This window comes from Chelonia mydas, chromosome 8 (assembly GCF_015237465.2).
Source record: "Chelonia mydas isolate rCheMyd1 chromosome 8, rCheMyd1.pri.v2, whole genome shotgun sequence".
Classification (NCBI taxonomy): domain Eukaryota; kingdom Metazoa; phylum Chordata; order Testudines; family Cheloniidae; genus Chelonia; species Chelonia mydas.
In genome coordinates this window covers 29,215,271-29,235,904 of record NC_057854.1, presented here as the reverse complement: position 1 = coordinate 29,235,904, position 20,634 = coordinate 29,215,271, and the positions used below count along the sequence as shown (strand labels likewise).

Below are 20,634 nucleotides of genomic sequence, written 5' to 3'. Positions count from 1 at the left end.
AGCCACAGGTCTCCCGTACGAGAGTCCCAGCAATGAGAAGGTGTAGCCACATGCTGGGAAGCCATGTTACACTTTCTGCCTGAAATACCTTTAGGATGTAGAGCCATTTTCCTGTTCCTGTTCCACTTCCACAGAGTTCATTTAGAAGAGCAGTTTTGGTTTTCAAGGGCCTGATTCTACATTCTTCATTTCAGTGAAGGTTATTTGGGTAAGGAGTGCAGGAGCAAGCCATCCAGATCTTAAATATGGGTCCACAGGGTCCACCAGTAGAGTGCGAGGACCCTCCATAGATTTTGACAGCCCAGTTAACAAAATGAAATGAAATGTACTGTTTCCCACTTGAAGTGAGACTATATACTATTGCCATCTGGTAGCTATTGGAAGCACTTTCAAATCCTTAACCACCATTCCTAATATCTCTATTTTGTAATACTTCCATAATTAATCCCTCTTGCATTTTCTTTGCTTTTTAATACTTTGACCGTACCAGGCTTACCTTGACCTGATAGTGTTAAATAGGGATGTATTTAAAATTGAGAGGTTTTATGAGAAGCCACAAATTGACATAAAGGATCTATTCTTTTCCACCCAGCTGCATATGTGCTACTGCTTGTATTTGTGCAAATTGAATTTGCACGTGTGGGTGAATAAGCACCTATACACCTCATCCATGTGTGCACAGGTGAACCACATAATTGCATATGTAATTTCTGATGCTTTGCAATGGAGATACGTAACCAGCGTTGTTAAATGAGGACATCCTAGTAAAATTTTAGGAGTTATAATGAGTTTTTTTCAGACCCAAATTAAGTGATGATTTGAGTGTCTCTGGTATAAGGACACTTGTAATTAACCCAGAGCTATTACAATCTTTATATATTTCATTAAATAATGAAATGTGTTTAAGGAGTAAGTGGTCATAACTTTGGAAGAGAACATTATAGTCCAGCATGTATTGTGTGTATTCAGGTAGCTCTTGTTCAATGATTGGTGCATTTAGTAGTTAATCTTAGGGAATAGTCTTCACATCTTGACATGTGGGGCTTTCTGTGTACATGAACGTTAAGGAGAATTACATGCCCAAGATTGACCATGTTCTCGGGTATAGGTAGAACCTTCCAGGGCTAAAAACTTGTTGTCATGTATTTGGTCTTAAACAGATAATATTTATGTTGATATATACTCTTGGCCATTTAAAATTCCTCCTGTGTTAAAGGCGATTTCTTGCTCTGCAGAGTGAATTCCTGTGAACAACATGTATTTTTTTTAAAGACAAAACTAATTTTTTTTCAATGGTGCTGCAGTGCATACCTAACCTGGAAATACAGTCGATTGTGTTAAGCATTCCTGCTGAATGTAGGAGAGATTTTGCGGGGTACAAATGGGAGTTAATCAACCATGACTTATGTTTTTGAAAATCTCCCCCTGTATTACTATAGATTGTAAAAATAATAATAATAAAAAGAAGTCTCAGATAGGAGATTGCTGCAATGAAACTTTTCAAAAATAATCAGATGTTTGGGTTGGCCCTGTTGGAATAAGTGAGGTTCCGATGTACAAATATCAAGGGATTCAACATACCAGATAAGGGTTTATTTAAACACTGTCTGTACAAGCTGTTTGCAGTCGGAGGGCAGAAATTGTTCTAATGGGGTAAATTAGCATTTAGAGTTGCTTGTAAAAACTTTAATTAAATATAACCTTATACCAAGGGCACACCATGTGTGATTTTTTTCTCTTTCTATAAGAGTCTTCTATGAAGAGCTAAATGAGTTTTTATTTGAGCTGCAGGTCAAGGGTTCTTGCTGTACTCACTTCACATTTCTGAGCAAAACCACCAACAAGCTACTATGGTGCTTTGCACTGGAGACTATGGATTTGCGAAGCAAATAAATTCTAGTGGTGTTTTAGTATAGTTTCAAAGCTGTGATGATTCAAAGATTCCATCCCTAGTTACTACTTTAAAGTTCTAATAGATCCTGCATTTCCCCAAAAATACAAGGGACGCAGCCTGACCTGGCCAAAGTTCATGTTAACGTGTGTGCCTAATCATCCAAATGTGACTCTTTTTCAGGTATCTGGAAGGAAACCATTTAACAGCTGTGCCAAAGGAGCTGTTGACCTTCAGACACTTGACGCTGATGTAAGAAATGCATGGTTTTAATGCCAGCAAAATTAGATGATTCTTTCCTCTGCGTGTCTTGAGTGGAATATGGGGAACTGTCATTGGGAACTCATTTCTGACTGCCTGTCATGTCAGCAATTGTTTCCTTTAAGTGTTTGTAAAACTATTATGTACTATTATGGAAAAAAGGGGGGGGGGGTGAGAAAACCTGTATTTGTACTGGAAATGGCCCACCTTGATTTTCATACACGTTGTAAGGAGAGTGGTCACTTTGGATAGGCTATTACCAGCAGGAGAGTGAGTTTGTGTGTGTGGTTTTTGGAGGGGGGCGAGGGGGTGAGAGAACCTGGATTTGTGCAGGAAATGGCCCACCTTGATTATCATAGACATTGTGAAGAGAGTGGTCACTTTGGATGGGCTATTACCAGCAGGAGAGTGAGTTTGTGGGGGGTGGGGGGGGGCGGAGGGTGAGAAAACCTGGATTTGTGCTGGAAATGGCCCAACTTGATGATCACTTTAGATAAGCTATTACCAGCAGGAGAGTGGGGTGGGAGGAGGTATTGTTTCATGGTCTCTGTGTGTATATAATGTCTTCTGCAGTTTCCACAGTATGCATCCGATGAAGTGAGCTGTAGCTCACGAAAGCTCATGCTCAAATAAATTGGTTAGTCTCTCAGGTGCTACAAGTACTCCTTTTCTTATTATGTACTATGTGACTAGTTGGGTGTGGCAGATTTACCCGTACAAAGCTGGTAGGCTTAAAAGGCAGACATCAATTTCTTATGGTTAAACCATTGCTTATGATATTATAGCACTGAGAAAATGAAGGCACCTAACAAAGCCTTTTCGTTTTTTGATGTAGAAGAAGTGGAGTTGTCGTAACTGTAGGTTCAAAACAGATCCTATCAATCAGACTTTGTTCACCCTTGTACTCTGCAGTAATTGCATGTGTATGTGTATACAAAATACATACACGCTACCTGTGGAGGAGATATCAATGTGACAAGTTGCAGATCCATGTGATAAATTCGTTGTGCGCCTGTGACTGCCTCACCTGTCCAGAAATTTCTGCCCAGAAATTTCTTTTACATCCATTGCTTCTATGTTGCAATGCACTGAAAATGTGCCCTAGAAGATGCTTGAGAGTCTCATAGAGAAATACTCTGATGTGCCTTGCTGTGGGATTCTTCCAAGGCTGATTATAAGAGACGATGGCAATTGATAATAGCTAGCTTTGAAAATGCTTACTTTGCTGCTTGAGTCCGCTTTAACATTTAAAAATGACTTGTTTTTAAAGTCATTCATATTAATGATGTATCTGCTGTGTGTATTTCTTTAGTGACTTGAGCAACAACAGCATCAGCATATTGGCCAATTACACCTTCATCAACATGACTCAGCTATCAACGCTGTAAGTAATCAGTGGTTCCGGCATCAGTTTTAATTGTTGTTCCGTACAAAATCAGTTGCATTAAACAATGAGTATCTCTCTTGTTATGTAAACTGATGGCTTTCCATGCTGCTTCTTAAGTAAATTAGTAGCAAAATAACCAAAGAAACATATAATACTGTAACTGCATTTTCTGATTCTCCTAGGATCCTGAGCTACAACAGACTCCGGTGTATTCCAGCCCATGCATTTAATGGACTCAAGTCTCTTCGAGTGCTGTAAGTAATACTTGTTCAATAGGTCTGGGTTACAGCTTATTAGGATGCTGTCGATGACAGCAGGATTCTTAATGAGCAGATGGCTTTCGCTTGATTCAGTACACCATAAATATTTTCACACAATTAGCTTCAATGTACTTGTACTTCTGTGCAACACATCCTGTACCAACTGACGCATAAGAACAGCCATACTGGGTCAGACCAAAGGTCCATCTTGCCCAGTATCCTGTCTTCTGACAGTGGCCAATGCCAGAGGGAATGAGTAGAACAGGTAATCACCAAGTGATCCATCTCCTGTCGCCCATTCCCAGCTTCTGGCAAACAGAGGCTAGGGACACCATCCCTCTCCATCCTGGCTAATAGCCATTGATGGACCTATCCTCCATAAACTTATCTAGTTCTTTTTTGAACCCTGTTATAGTATTGGCCTTCACAACATCCTCTAGCAAAGAGTTCCATAGGTTGACTGTGCGTTATGTGAAGAAATACTTCCTTTTGTTTGTTTTAAACCTGCTGCCTATTAATTTCATTTGGTGACCCTTAGTTCTTGTGTTCTGAGAAGGAGTAAATAACACGTCCTTATTTACTTTCTCCATACCAGTCATGATCTTACAGAACTTTAACATATTCCCCCTTAGTTGTCTCTTTTCCCAGCTGCAAAGTCCCAGTCTCTCCTCATTCGGCAGCCGTTCCATACCCCTAATCATTTTTGTTGCCCTTTTCTGAATCTTTTCCAATTCCAATATATCTTTTTTGAGATGGGGCGACCACATCTGCATGCAATATTCAAGATGTGGGCATACCATGGATTTATATAGAGGCAATATGATATTTTCTGTCTTATTAGGTATCCCTTTCTTAATGCTTCCCAACATTCTCTTTGCTTTTTTGACTGCCTCTGCACATTGAGTGGATGTTTTTAGAGAACTATCCACGATGACTCCAAGATCTTTCTTGAGTGATAACAGCCAATTTAGACCCCATCATTTTATATGTATAGTTGGGAGTATGTTTCTCAGTGTGCATTACTTTGCATTTATCAACACTGAATTTCATATGCCATTTTGTTGTCCAGTCACCCAGTTTTGAAAGATCCTTTCAAGTCTGCCTGGGACTTAACTATCTTGAGGATTTTTGTATCATCTCCAGATTTTGCCACCTCACTGTTTACTCCTTTTTTCCAGATCATTTATAAATATGTTGAATAGGACTGGTCCCAGTGGCGCTGGAACACTTTTTATAGTGGGGGTGCTGAAAGCCAGCAAAACTCTCCCCAAACATTTTACCTCGTGCGCCCCCTAACCCCACACCACCACCCCATGAGCTGAGGCTGGGAGAAGGGCCGTGTCTCCAGGAGGGGGGACAAGGACAAGGATAAGGGCTTGAGGCTGGGGCGCACGGCTGAGGGCAGGCACAGGGCCAGTAGCAGAGCCCTACATGCTGGCAGCTGGGACCCCGCATGTGCGCCCGGGAGCAGGGCCAGCACCCAGGACCCACATGCGCGGCTGGGAGCGGGGACCCTGCATGTGCGTCCAGGAGCCGGGCATAGGGCCAGCAGCCAGGATGCAGGACACCATGTGCATGGGCGGGAGTGGGGCCAGCAGCCAGGAGCGGGCTGACAGCTGGGACCCCCAGGCACAGGGCCAGCAGCCATGATGCAGGACCTTGTGTCCATGGTCAGCAGCTGGGGGCAGCAGCTGGAACCCCACATATGCAGCCAGGACCATGCATAAAACCTGGGTGTGCTGCAGCACCCCCCACACCCTACTTCCCATGCCTATGACTGGGCCCAGTCTAGACCCCTGGGGGACACGACTATTTACCTCTCTCCATTCTGAAAACTGACCATTTATTCCTACTCTTTGTTTCCTATCTTTTTACCAGTTACCAATCCATGAGAGGACCTTCCCTCTTATCCCGTGACAGCTTACTTTGCTTAAGAGCAGGGGTCTCAAACATGCAGCCCGCAGGCCTCATGCGGCCCACGGAGTTATTTCCTGCAGCCCGCCAAGCTCCCCTCTCCCCGCTCCTCCTCCCTCCCCCCCCCCGCAGCGCGCTGCGTCCCCGCTCCTCTGCCTACCTCCCAGTGCTTTGCCGCCAAACAGCTGTTTGGCAGGGCTTAGGACTTTCCAGGAGGGAGGAGCGGAGATGCAGCACGCTCAGAGGAGGAGGTGGAGAAGAGGCGGGCCCGAGGCGGGGATTTGGGGAAGGGGTTGGAAGGGGTGGGAAGAGACCTGTGGAGCAGGGGCAGGCCTTCATGGAAGGTTTCAGTGATGCGGCCCTTGGGCCAATGTACTAGTCCTCATGTGGCCCTCATGGTGATTTGTGTTTGAGATCACTGCTTAAGAGCCTTTGATGAGGGACCTTGTCAAAGGCTTTCTGAAAATCTAAGTAGACTATATCCACTGAATCCCCCTTGTCCACATGCTTGTTGACCCCCTCAAAGAATTCTAGTAGATTGGTGAGGCATGATTTCCCTTTACATCTAGGTGACGCAGGTGAATAGTAAGCTTTTTCACAATACAGAGAGTAACCATATATTTTCAGTATAAATGTCCTTGCTTTAATATTATGGGGACAAGAATGAGCAAGAAAGGTCTCCATGGGACAGTCTACAGTGTATTTGTCTGCTGGAACACAAAATGGTAGCAGCCTGTGCAGAACAGAGGAAAACATCTCTCCATTTATTCCCCTGTGGCCTATAGAAACTGATAGAACTCTAGAGCATGGGTATAATTTTCTAGAGGATGCCTCAGAAGCTATAGCAAGTATCTCTTTTTTAAATCCTAAAAGTTTTTAACAAAGCTTGAACTTCTGTCGAACCCTATTGAATTTCATAGGACAGTTCCTGGATTGTGTAGTACACAGAAATCAGCGTGAACAGAGATGATTATACCAGCCAGATATATGGCTTTGTAATGTTCTGGCATGGGAGAGCCAAATTAAGAAGTGACTTCTCCCTGTCAGGCTGAGCAATTAGTGCCTGCAACAGTGATTCTCTGCCTCTACGAGGATGGGTATAGGTATCTGTTTTCACTGTTCCCAAGGATGGTCAGGTTGGCACGCTGACATTGTAGATGTGGAGGTAGCTGTCTGCCTATGCTGGTTGCCAGGATGGGTCAGCTGATGAGAATCCCCTCTGTGATACGATGCACTGAAAGCATATTATGAGTGGGATCAGAATCATGGGATGAGCATGGGGGGAAGGGCATACTGAATGCAGAAAGCAGGTGAAACTCTAAATTAAGTTACCACAGCTATATTTACCTGGTACTCAATGGAAATCAAGAATCAGAGCAGAAACATTCAAATGGCAGGGAAAAGACTGCAACAGGCTGGTTGTGTACTTTACTTTCATATTTCATACCTGTGGCTCTGTGAATTGCTGTGATAAATGAGAACCTCTCAGACCAGAGGGAAATGAGGATCCACCATGTAATAAAGATACGAGGTTTGATTGTGCAAGACAATCCATAACTCTTCTTGCCCTATTTAGTGGTTTACACCTCAGCTTTATTGTTCCACCTCCTTGCTACAGCATGCAATAAAAACATTAATTTTTTACTTTAAGGAAATTTTCTTTTGATCATACCTCACAAGAACTGTGCCTCCTGTAAAGAGCCCTCATCTCAAATTTGCCACCACCACATACAAACCTGCATTGATCTCTCTTTTTATTATTGTAAATTACTGATCAAACATACATAGGAATGAAAGTGATGTGATATAATAGAGGTTCTCAAACTATTTCATATAGACCATATAGTATATCACCATGGACCACCTCCTGTCCCATCTGTGATTGTATAACATATCTGTGGCAACCAAAGCTATCACTTACATGGAGAAGTAACATTACACAAATAATTAATATTTGTAGCTGTTTGTAATGCAGTTTAATAGTAGGGGAAAGGGTTGAGTCAGTACCATGTGACCAGGAGTATGATGTGGAGAGGAGAAACAGGCTTTCCATCTTTTTTTTAATTTGGGCAGTATGGATGCAAATAAATGACTTAAACCCAATGAATGATTAGCAAAAGAAAATATTGGTAAGGAAAATTGCAATCCCTTTATATTTATGACAGCCCCTTGTCCCAAATCTCCTGTGGTAAGGACAAAATTTACTAGTGTCTTCTTTAATTTTTCTTGGAAGCAAAGTTAGGGAACATAATGGGGGAAAAGGGAACTTCGCTCCATGCTTTTGCCCTCCAAATAAAACTAAACTAAACAAAAAACAAAAATCTCCTTTTTTCTCCTAAGGCTCCAGACTTGGGGAGTCTTAGCAGTTAGGGGGAACGAGTCCTATTTCTTGAAATCATGGATTTTTCCTTCTTAAAGCGCTCTTTACTTTCCTTGTGACTTCTTGCTCTGCCTTGCTCTCCCAAGTTGGATCCCCTTGAAGATGAGGTTCCTTCAGAAAGTTTTGGTCTAAAACTGTTTGGTTGAGTAATATGGAGTGGAACATATAAAGGGAACCTCAAGGGAGGTTCATGCTCTTTAATATCTTTGACTTTTCTGAATTGTTTTACAAATGTTAAGCTACTAACACAATGTTATGTGGCACATGTTCACCTACCAACATCTCAGAGAGTTGACTTTCACTCTAGTTATCTACAAAGTATTTTGGAACTGCCCATCTAAAGTTATAACCATTGTTAAGACTTGGGGGCTTTGCAGGAGAATATTTTCCCCTTTGTTAAGTAAGTTCTGGTATAGCATGTAGCAGCAGGATGGCCAAGATTAGTGGTTGCAAAACTCGGCTCCATAGTATGTGTAGCGTTGGAGGAACTTTCAAGTACTCTAAAATAAATGAAACTTCATATTCTTTCTTGTTAGACGAGTTAAGCTCAAGTCACGCAATACAGTTCTGTATTTCAAGCCCCCTAAAGTCTAAGGCTGTTTGGAGCCACAGCTTTCATTGTAAAGAGAGGGATCCATTTGTAAAGTTGGTTTTCAGATTTCAAACACCCATGGGGTGCCCACATCTGAGTGTCACAGTTCAGATCAACTGTATTTGTATTTCACATCCATGGTCCACAAAAAACACCTACTCTAGGCTCCTGGTTCCTTAGTCATCCCCTCTCTTGCATGGAGACCTGTGTGTGTCTCCCTCCTGATCAGGGATTTGTCCAGGCTGCACAGTTCCCTGCCAACACTGTAATATCCTCAGTAAGTGAGACTACCTAAACAGGCCAATGTCTACATTTTGCTTTCTCTCCAAAGACTTATGAACAGTGTTGACACATAAGTTCAGTCTTTACTTTATAGAGTTTGGGCCTTGAACTTCAGATTCCAGGAACAGTGTGTTTGGGGGGCAGATTTGCATTCACCTCCCCCTCGATATTTCCCAGCAAATCCACTTTACATGTATTATCGCAAAAGACCATTCTTGTCTGCCATATTGTTCAAGGTAGTCCTTTGATCACCCACACCATAATATAAACCAAGAATGAAGAAACCTAAGTTATTTTCTCAGCTCTGCCACTGATTCTGTGAAGTTGGGCAGGATTCCTACCTGCTCTGTGCCTCAGTTTCCCCAGTGGTAAAATCAGCATGTCACTTTTACCTACTTTTGCAAAGTGATTTGGGATTTTCTATTCAAAACGGCAGTAGAGGTGCCAAGTATTTTTGTTATTAACGTAACTGTCTGTCCCCTTTAGTTTGATCTTGCATTCATTTGTTCCTGCTAAGCTGTACAGATGACAAGTTTCTACATATTAAATGAAACACTGGGGAGGAAAGTAAACCAGGGTTACTGCAGTGGTGGGAGTTCTTCATGTTCAAACTTATAGTTCCTCATGTTATTGATAAGGAAAATCCTTCCGGCCATAATCACATAAATAATGACTGACTGTGAAGGGCGAGGCTGGTAAGGAGGCTTACAGAGGTTAATGCTCCTAGACTAGAGTGGGTTTCATTGTTTCAGTGAGCATTGTTCTGGAGAGCAGAAGGTCTGCTGCCTGCATTTTTGCGCCACAGGACAGTATTTTCTGAGCACTGAGAGTTATTTATCTCCACACCTCCAATCCGCAATAAGAGGATTTGGGATAGAGCTAAGTAGCGTGCACCCCACTGAACACTTACCTCACAGAGCTATTTGGCAGACAGTGACTGATTGCTTTCTGGGGGATTTGCTACTGCTGGCTAAAATGCTGCAGTGGGACTTTGGAGGAATAAGATTTATGAAAGGAAAATCTTCCCATAGCTCTGACCTTTCTATTAGGTTTGATTTTAGGTACTCAGTGAATGCAGTGCTCATGAAGAGTGCCAGACTAATAGCCTTGGAGATTGAAGACCTTTCTTTCTCCACCAAACAGCTACATCATGGGCACCCACAGCATGATCTACCCCAAACTGCCCTTTCAAGGTGCTAAATCCTGCCCTGGTGAGAAGAATAGTGAAATCTCCATGCTTGGCCTCCGTAGAGACATCAGTGAATGTGCCAATTGGGTGGGGGTCATTTATCCACTGGTCACTGGACTGAGACATTCAGCTTTTCTCACAGGCCTCTAACCATCAAGTCTGGCTGTGACTAGAGCTCAGCGAATAGCTGATTTTTCAGTTCAATGGCTAAAATGGGAAATCCAGGGGGGAAATAAGTTCATTTCAAAAAAATTGAATTTTTTTTTCAGTTTTTCTTGTCAAAACAAAAAAATATTATTTGGGTCAAGGAAAACAATTGGAAATGAAAGGTCAGTTTGAAACCACATTTTCAGAATGTTTGTGTTCATGGGTTTTTTTTTCAGTTGAAACTATTTGCCGAATGTGACACAGATTCACAAATCGTTTCAGTGCCCCAAAAAATTATTTTTTGGCAAATTTACTGTTCACTGAACATTTTTTTCTTACCTCTAGTTGTGACCAAAACGTATTGCTACATATTAATTGGTAGTTTAACAGTAAAAGATTCTGTGTGCCATTCATCATCCTTGTGGCTATTCATTTGCAAACCTCTGCTCCTAATTAAACATTATATGTAAGCTCCTGAAATTTTAAGCTGCCGTGTGTTTTCATTCTGCAGTGTAGTTGGGCTGAAGAGAAGAAATCATGTTCTCTTCCTTACTTTGAAGGCATACCCTTTCTATTAGCATTATATGTGATCATTCCTGCATTTTAGAGTCTAAGGTAATTAATTCAGGAAAACAGGAAAGAATGGTTAGCAGTTGGACATTGATTGTTATACAGATTTCAAGCCAGGTTTGATTGGTGCATTTGGAGAGGAAAAGGTGGTCGGGTGACAAAAGCACAGCCCTACCTGTCAGAGCATCTAGTCTCTGTTTCCTGTCCCTGTCACAAACATCCCATGTGAGCCTTAACTTCCCCATCTGTAGCATGGGGTTAATACTTAGCTATATCACTGATGTCGTGAGACCTAATTAATTTGGGTCTGGATTTCAGAGATGCTGTGCATCTGCAGAAGCTATTGACTTTGTCTGGAATTGTGGATTTGCAACATCTCAAATAATGCCCTGAGTGTTTGCAAAGTGCTTTGAGATCCTTCGATAGAAGGTTATGTAGAAAAGCGAAGTATAATTATTAGGGCTCAGGAGGTCTGGAGAGGTTCCTGGTGGCTGTGGATGGGTGCTGTTATATGGCAAATTCTTAGTCAATTTTCCCACTGGACATGCACTCCTAACCATGTCTCCATTCCCAGTTGTTGGTCACTCCAGGGGTTTTTTGTAGCTGAGTCGTAATTTAATTTCAGTTTCTACAGGTCATGCCTGGACTGTGACACAAACAAAGGGTGGCTTTTAAAAATTCAAATGCTGGCTCTTGGCTTTCTTTGAAGATCTGCTAATCAAATCTTAAAAGAACCTCAGTCCTGCGCAAAACAACATTAGTGAAATGAAGCCCAAAAGAGAGTCTCTGTCTGTGCTCTATACATTTGGAAACCTCCAGATTGATTTGATTTATTAAGGCCTACAAAACTCTGGTGTCAGCTACAACTCTTGCCACATGTCACCTATGTTGTTATTAAAAATCAATTCTCCAAAGGGGAGAAAGTGCTTCCGAGTGACAGTGTGCAATCTGTTATTGTCATGTATTATCTGTGTTCTCAGGAGAATTTAAAAGAGAAAACATCAGCAAAACAATTTCCACATTTTCAGGGTTGTTGGTGGTGGTTGTTTTTTTAAATATGTGCGATATTTCATCATCTTGAGCTGTGCTTGCCTCTGAAGGTAACTGGCCTCTTTCATGTGTGATTCAGTATCTTTCCAAAGCCTTCTGCTTTCCTTATATTTATTCTGTGAACAATAAATAGAATATATGTATCTGAAAATCAGAATACCCATGAATGGATAATTTAGTTACATGTTCCATGTCCTCTCTCTCTGGCTGTGCTGCTCAGCTTCTCTGTCTCTCTCGCTTTAATTTTTTTTTTTTATCCTTTTTTCAGAACCCATCTAGCAAGTGCCTATGCACATGCACTACTTTAGGCGCATGAGCAGTCCCCATTGACATGAATGGGGCCACTCATGTTTACTGTTAAGCCCCAGTGTAAGCGTTTGCAGAACCCAGGCCCCAGTCGTTAGCATGACTTTTGCAATATCGTGACGACCCAGTCATGAAATGAGTTACAAAATTTTACACCAGCTTTACATGTTCAGAACTGCTGCCTAGCAGGATCATTGATAAATAGTGAAATGTAAACTGTAGTTGGGTGCATGTAAATATAGAAAAACATACACTGTGGGAAAGGTACATTCCCATAAATATAGCATACCGTGTGCTTGTAAAACTCCTAGAGCTGCTCTTCCTCTGGACCACTTTGCTTTTATATCCAGTTTATGCAGTATTGTTTAGTTGATTGGCACCTGCATAAATTGAAATGTAAGTGTCCTGGTCATGGGTAGACAGATCTTTTTAAATGATTTAGTTTTCGTTAATTAGTTTTATATGGAAAGAACTAATGTGTGTGTATGTCTAGAAAGTATTTAAAGACACATGTGGGTCAAACGTAACCTAAAATATACAGACACACAACACAGGGTACTTATGATCTCCAGTGACATCTGAGTGTCCTCAACATGGATTGGTTGCTGTGGGAGCCCTTGCATCCAAGCTTTTCGGTGGGTGTTGAGCCCCTCATGGGATCAGGCTTTTATAAGCTGAACTCAGCTTTCATTTAAATATTTACAAAATAAGGAGGCTTAAGACAACCAAGGAAATCAGCTTAAATGCTTCATTCCCACTGCACCATTGCCTGCAAATTAGGCAGCTCCCATTTGTGGCATACAAAAAAATAATGGCAGCGATCAGAAATATAACATAGTAGTGAGCTCATTATAATGGTAATTAGTTCAAGGCCATTATATTCAGTTCTGGCTTTTGAGCACTTAATGAACAGGCCCAATCTTGCAGTCCCTATACCAATAATAATGTTTCCTCTGTACGGGCTGCTGGGTAAGGCCCAATGAGTTGCTTGGTTTTGGTTTTGTTAGTAAGTGTCCTCTGTCTGGAGATAGTGTATTGGACTGCTCCTCCTTCCTGCTGAGGTGGATTGCTTGAAGATTCAGCTCAAGTTGTCAGTGCCACGAGTTATTTTTGATGGGTGAAACACTTAATAGGATGCTTCAGGGTCAGAACAGTAAGAAAACAAGGCTTTGGGGGTACTGGTGCCCAAAGCAGCAGAGAATGCATGTCCAGGAAATCTACATCCCCATACATGGATGACTTCTCTGTTGCAAATCTCAGCAAGGTAACAAGGTTGGAACTAAAGCTTCTTCTTGTCCATGTACAGCCTGAGGAAGGACAATAGCAATTACACTCTCTGCCCTCACTGAGCCCTAATGTCCACTGCAGTGCCAGGGACCTCACTAGTTCAGGGAGGTGCGTGTCATTCAATAGTCAGTTTGGCTTCAGCTCAGCTGTGTGTGCACTGGGAAGGTAACACTGTAAAGGTGTAATTCACTAGTGTAAATTCTAGTGAGTATTGCAGTGGGACTAGTGCACGGGAAAGGACATGACATAGAAGGACGACTCAGCGCCAGAATGTCTTTTGTTTTAAATGAGAATAACTGGCTTCTATTTAGGAGCCTAGATAATTTTTAAGTGATAAATATTACAGCTCAAGTTCATCTGCAACATTGTGAGTATCTATAAAGCCACCAGAGGAAATAGTAGGAGGTGGTCATTGCATACCGTAAATACCAGAATAAATTAGAGAAGAAATGACTCTCATAAAAGGATTATAAAATATACACACACCAGTTTTCTATTCTGCATGCTGCTGCTGCAGCTTAGCACATCACTGTCTTTGACATCTGTGAAAGGCAGATACAGCCCTTCCTGTCATCAAGGAAGGTGTTCATAAATATTCTGGACTAGCTACCGTACTTTCTTTAACGGATACAGGCCACAATAGAACTGCAAAATAAATAAAATATTGTTTTAAGATGCTCAGATGCCCTCTTCACCCCTCCTCCCTCTTTGCACAATATCTTGCTGACTCTTCGTTAGAAAAGATTTACAAGATCTGGTGTGTTCTCCCTCCATTTCTGCTGTGATTACTTTTTAGAATCTCTATATCTGAATGTATGTGAAATGTTAGTGTGCCAGTAGTTGAAAATGTAGCATAGTCCATGACTTGGTTAGGACCAATAAAGCCCAAAGCCCAAATTCTCAATGGTGCAGGGAGGTACCATGTCAGGGTCAGTTTGGCCTCAGCTCCAATGTGTGTACATTGGGAATGCCACTATATAAGTACATGATATGCCCACACTTTGAATACTGTGTGCTGTTCTGGTCGCCCCATCTCAAAAAAGATATATTAGAATTGGAAAAACTACAGACAAGGGCAACAAAAATTATTAGGGGTATGGAACAGGTCCCATGTGAGGAGAGTTTTAAAGACGGGGACTGTTCAGCTTAGAAAAGAGATGACCAAGGGGGGGATATGATGGAGGTCTATCAAATCATGAATGGTGTGGAGAAAATGAATAGGGAAGTGTTATTTACTCCTTCACATAATAGAAGAACCAAGTTGTCACCCAATTAAATTAATAGGCAGCAGATTTAAAACAAACATAAGGAAGTACTTCTTCACACAACGCACAGTCAACCGGTGGAACTCATTGCCAGGGGATGTTGTGAAGGCCAAAAAAGAATTAGATAAGTTCATGGTGGATAGGTCCATCAATCGCTATTAACCAAGATAGTCAGGGATACAACCACATGTGCTGGATATCCCTAAACCTCTGACTGGCGGAAGCTGGGACTAGACGACGAGATGGATCACTCAGTAAATTGTGCTGTTCTGTTCATTCCCTCTGAAGCATCTGGCACTGCCACTGTTAGAAGACAGGATACTGGGCTAGATGGACCTTTGTTCTGACCCAGTATGATTGTTCTTGTATTCCTTCCCATAGTCTGATGCACGCACTTTTTGGGCCACCTCTTTCAATTTGATTGTAAGCTCTTTGGTGCAAGAAATGCATTTTTGTTTGTTTGTACAGCACTATGATCCCTCAATCCAGATTGTGGCTTTTGATTACTATTGCAATACAAACTGCATATATTTAGAGTAAGGACTTACCTTTATTGTAGCACCTTTCAAATAGCATGTTCCACAATTTATCAGAAAAATTCTTCCAGACATCCATATAAATAAAAATAATACAGTTCTTGGAAGAGGTGGGAAATAAAATTCTTTTTCAAATGATCTGAGAAACATTTAGAATCCTTCCAGTAAAGACTGTGCTTATACTCTGTTCATACTAGGAAGGTGGACAGGCTCTTCAAAGAACTGATTTCCAAGTATTTTGTCTGGAAGTGCAAATGTGTCTGTCACTGCATATTGGTATACTCTGCTGCTGATGTAGGAATGTGGGCCCTGATCCTACAAATATATCTATCACATGGACCCTCGCTCCCTTCTGGAGTTCCGCTGTAGTCAGTGTTTAATTTCATCTTTCATATTCCCTCTTTTCCTTTGATTAAAAGTTATTAACATTTTTAACAGCAGATAACATTATTTATAAAATCTTTGTGTAAAAGTACAAATAACAAAGCACTGACTTCGGTGGGTTATGAAGCTAGTAGAGTTTCTACAGTGGGGACAGTTAAATATTTGTTCCAAAAGTAACTATTTGTTCAAAATTTGGGGTGGAGCATGACAATACAGTGTTCTAATGTCTTATTGTTCTTTCCCTGCTCTAGAACTCTTCATGGTAATGATATTTCCAGTGTTCCTGAAGGTTCTTTTAATGACCTTGTGTCCCTTTCACATCTGTAAGTACCCTTGCTCTGAATTAATGTTTTTTGACTGTGTTATTTTACTAACACAATGTAGATTATGCTGCTAATCTAGTTTCTAAGCTATTCTGATTTGTGTCCATTTTCTCTCTGCATTTTACTGTCTTTATTCAGACATTTTCTGTTCAAATTAAATCAAATAAATGCTTGGACTACTTGTTATTTATTCTCAAAACATTTTCTTAGGAAAAACAATTGAATGAATAATATGAAGATTTCCTCTTTTATGGCATTTGTGCTAAGACCCAGTCATCTAGTACTTTGCATGTGAAATTTAGAGAGCATGATGGTACAGAAGCCTGAGCATGAGACAGGAAGCCACCCACCAAGAACATTAAGTAACTTATATGTGGATTCTGTGCATAATAGATATCTCATGTTTTCCATACTGGATTTTGTCAATATAGTATCTTGTACATGAACTAATAATTCACATATACTAATAATGAAAGTGAACTTTTTGTGTATTTCATTCCAAACATACATATAAAATATGTTCTAAAAATGACACACTATCCATATATATGAAATATATTTGCTCTTTTCAAGTGAGAAGAAAATCCAAATGTCTATTTTAGTTTTTCCATCACTTTCTTCCCTCCTTAATGGCCTTGGACCAGTCACTCACCTAGAGATGGACCAAAATTGGTAAACTTTAATCTGTCATCTTTTACTTTTGATTTGTCAGGCTCTAAACTTACTTCTATGATTTGTTTCAGACTGGTAGCCATGTTAGTCTGTATCAGCAAAAACAACGAGGAGTGCTAGAACCCATTTCATCAGATGCATGGAGTGGAAAATATATGCATCTAATTAAGTGGGTACTAGCCCGCGAAAGCTTATGCCCAAATAAATTTGTTAGTCTCTAAGTGCCACAAGGACATCTTGTTGTTTTTCCTATGATTTGGTTTCAGGCCAAATCCAGAGTTCAGATCCAGTTGTGATTTGGGTGTTCAAATAGTTTGCAAAAACAGATTTCTTGAAATTTCCATTATTCAGGATGGGAGGTAGCATGGTCCAATGAATAAGGCATCAGACTGGCATGTCCTGGCAGTCAGGAGACCTGGGCAATATTTAAAATGCATATTCACATTGACAGAAACATTTTGCAAATTTGTGATAAATTTGCCAAATTGTTTTGATCAGGGAAAAAAGAATCCAAAAAGATAGAAATGCTTTGTTCTGATCTTTTTAAAATGAAATGTTTCAATTTTTTTTATTTTAAACAATAATGCATTCGAAAATGTTTTGTTTCAAAATTTCCTTCAATTTTATTTTATTTTAATTAAGTTCCAACTTGAAATGAATGTTTTATTGAACCCGAAACAACAACAAAAAAATTGACTTTTTTTTCCAGAGCTACCAATGAACCAAAACATTAAATGTTTGCTCAGTTCTAGACCTGGATCCTAGTCCCAGTTTAGAGGTTTCTGTGGGAGAAGTCACTTAACATTGTTATGCCTCAGTTTCCCCTTACAAAATAAGGGATAGTGATACTTACTAAGTGTTACTATTTGGGACAAAATCTTTTGTGAACAACTCAAGGAATTTCAACACAATTTTACATGAATTTGAACCTGAGCTTTAACCCTAATTCAGCTTCAAATCCAAATCTCAAACTTTAGCCTGTACCTAAGATAGATAAAATGTTTAAGTACAAATATCTGTTATACACAAAATGTTTTTTATGCTGTGTTCATAGTATAGTAAATTCATTCTATGCATTGTCTGGGGATGAATTCAGGGTCATTGTACCAAATTCCTTTGTCTCTACTTGGAAATTTAGTGACACCTTCCGAACAGGGGAAGCTGGCGTCTAAGGGTATATTTAGAACTGAAATGATAAACATGTCATGTGCCATTTGTTTGGGTTTTCTTCAGAGTTTACATTAAACTAAGTGCAGGCACAGCTTTCTTAGGTAAACTGTTCACCCTAGAGAGTCATAAAATCCCCTTTGGCCCAGCACAGTCAATGTAGCCCCTCTGTTTATAAGTATGTGCTGCTGACAGTGTAAAGTACACAAAGCTCAAATGAATGGTAATAAGTAGCATCCATAAAATAATTAAGACCTGTCTAGGGTATAATTTGCTCAGTGAACAATTAAGTTCTACCGTGCAATTGTTCTTGGCTGTTTCTTTAAAGAAACATTTGCCTTCTGTAATTCTAGGAGGACCAGTGTCTTTGACACAGTTGAAGAAATTGAGTTCACCAATAACGCCATGAACAATTTAAAATAATGTATTTTATGAACACTGACAGATCTCTCTGGGATTCACATATCTCTGAGAGAGTCTGTAGCTGTGGCATTTTCAAATAAATGGAACAAAAAAGTGCCATGCATCAATTTCATATATCTGGTGAGTGAATACAATTTTACATGTGAGAAACACTTTCTCTGCTGGCAGTGTGAATCCATAGTAAATAGTGGAACTTATAATGGTATTCCTAGGGTGGGAGGAGATGCTGAGTGTTAAAAAGTTGAACAGGTTTATTCTAGCCAGAACGGTTAGTGTGGACACGCAGCATTGTTACAAGTTACGATGGCTCAAATGGACCATTGTAAATTGCAAAGGTTCGGTTCTCTAGTGTAGACAAAATTTTTCTCTTTTTTGGTCAAAGCCTTTTGCTGCAGCTGTAATATGGTTTGAAATTGGAAATTTAAAAACTCAGGTCTAGCCTACTCTAATCTACTTTCCAAAGCTGCTCAAATCACGGGGAAAGATTTTCACCAAAATTGCTTTGCAAAAGTAACATTCTTTTAAAGTAGCTTTTTGAAAGGTGTAGGTGTATATAGAGAGAGAGAGATAGGATGGTTTATCTATGGAATACACACATACTCTTTTTGTACAGAATCTGTGCCTGTATACTGTAACGATCCTGAATACTCTCCAACTGAGGCTTGTCTTCACTAGTAAATTTAGTTTTTTTCTGACACCATGATAAAAATGTCTGAGCTTTATCTACGCTAATTCCTATACTAGTGCTTAAAAAAAGGCTCTAAATTTGCTAAGGTAGGAGCAGCCTTAAAGTTGACAAAGCAAGCTTGAGATCTCCCATGAATTCATTCAGTGCCTGTGCATGCTACCCACATCCAAAACTACCTGATCCAGTGGACTACCAGTTTCCACTGCATGGTGAGGTCTTGACCCAGATAGTTTATCAAAAGCATGGTAAAGGACACATTATTAAAAATATGTCTGAGAGACATATATTCTGTACATAAACAGCTCAGATTCATGTCCCTGTTGATTCATCTCTTGTTTACTCAAGCTCATGTTAGATGCTTATAAAAATAAACTATGCCCTCCACAGTGCTCTCTATCTCTAGTTCATCTCATCTATAGTTATTTTAATTGCCCTTCAATGAGAAATACTTAAGTCTGAGAGAGGAAAAAATCTGCTCTTCATTGCAAAGACCTTTAGTGTTTCACAGCAGTATGAGATGATTAACCTCCAGGAATTGTTTTGCTATATTGACCAAAGAAATAAAAGGAGAAGTGAGTGGAAACAAGCATGCTGTGGTACATAAAAATTAGTGGAAAGTAAAAAATACACTTCTTAATTTATACATCTTATGGAACAAAATTATTCCTGGCATTTATATAGCAGCTTCATCTTCAAGCTGCATTAGAGAGATTGATTAACCTGGATGTTTCAATGTTCATTTTGTGATTTCCCTCTCACCTTGTGTGTGTTGGGGTTTGTCCAGTGCTAAATGGTTAACTATGATTTCTAGACGAACTTTGAAATGTAGGGTTTTGTTTAGCCTTGCACAAGTGGGCCAACGCATTGCAGAGGGGGTCAAAAGGTCATCCCTGGAGTTTTTCCATTGTAAGCAATGGAGCTACAAAAGGGGCTGGATTTGGGGGTTTTCAGGCATTGCTGCTGTACACATTTAATTTTGATGAATGAGCCCTGGCTAGGACTGAACCCATGAACTCTACAGTTGAGTCTGTCTAGGGCACAGTTGTTTCATTAGTCACTCCCATTGAAATGTATCAACAAATTTAGTGGGGTTTCCTTTCTTAATATCCTGTCTGAACGTTTTTATCCAAAAGAAGCTTGAGTTCAAAACATTATTTTTAAAAATGATTTGTAGTCTGATTCATGGGGTAAAGCTAAAATTCAAAAAGCAATTTGCATCAATGCTGTAATAATTCTTTCCAAGTCAAAATCTCTGTAGATTCTGATACCTTTAAATGCCCAGATCAGTTTACAGTGTTTTAGTCGCATGACTGCCTATTAAAGTAAGAGAGTTACATGGCTAAAACCCTACATTGCTTTCAAAAAAGTAACTGCATAGACTTCTAATGTGCGTTTCTTCAAAGCTGATTTTTTTAAACTGCCTTTGGTCAAGCGCTCACATTTTGGTTGGGATTTCCAGGAGCTTAGGAGAGTTGGACAGACAATTCCCGCTAAATGGGAGTTGAGCACCTACCACTGTTAGGCTTCTTTGAAAACCCCAGTCTTTGCAGGATTTTGTTTTCTTTCTTTCCTCCTGCTCCTAATTGTGAGGTACATGGGCTCAATGGCCTGGCTAGATGCCATTGCATTTGTTTCATGTGGGTCTTACCTCCAACATCGA

At 40.3% G+C, this 20,634-nt stretch overlaps 1 protein-coding gene across 2 annotated transcripts in view; it reads left to right on the top strand.

The window, feature by feature from the left end:
* The window catches only part of SLIT3 (slit guidance ligand 3), a 798,441-nt gene that overhangs the window by 663,837 nt on the left and 113,970 nt on the right, over positions 1 to 20,634 (top strand). For both annotated transcript variants that reach the window (XM_037906776.2, XM_043553076.1), the window contains 4 exons: positions 2,075 to 2,143; positions 3,465 to 3,536; positions 3,722 to 3,793; positions 15,953 to 16,024. In XM_037906776.2, coding sequence (XP_037762704.1) covers positions 2,075 to 2,143; positions 3,465 to 3,536; positions 3,722 to 3,793; positions 15,953 to 16,024 — 285 coding nt within the window. The remainder of the gene's footprint in view (positions 1 to 2,074; positions 2,144 to 3,464; positions 3,537 to 3,721; positions 3,794 to 15,952; positions 16,025 to 20,634) is intronic.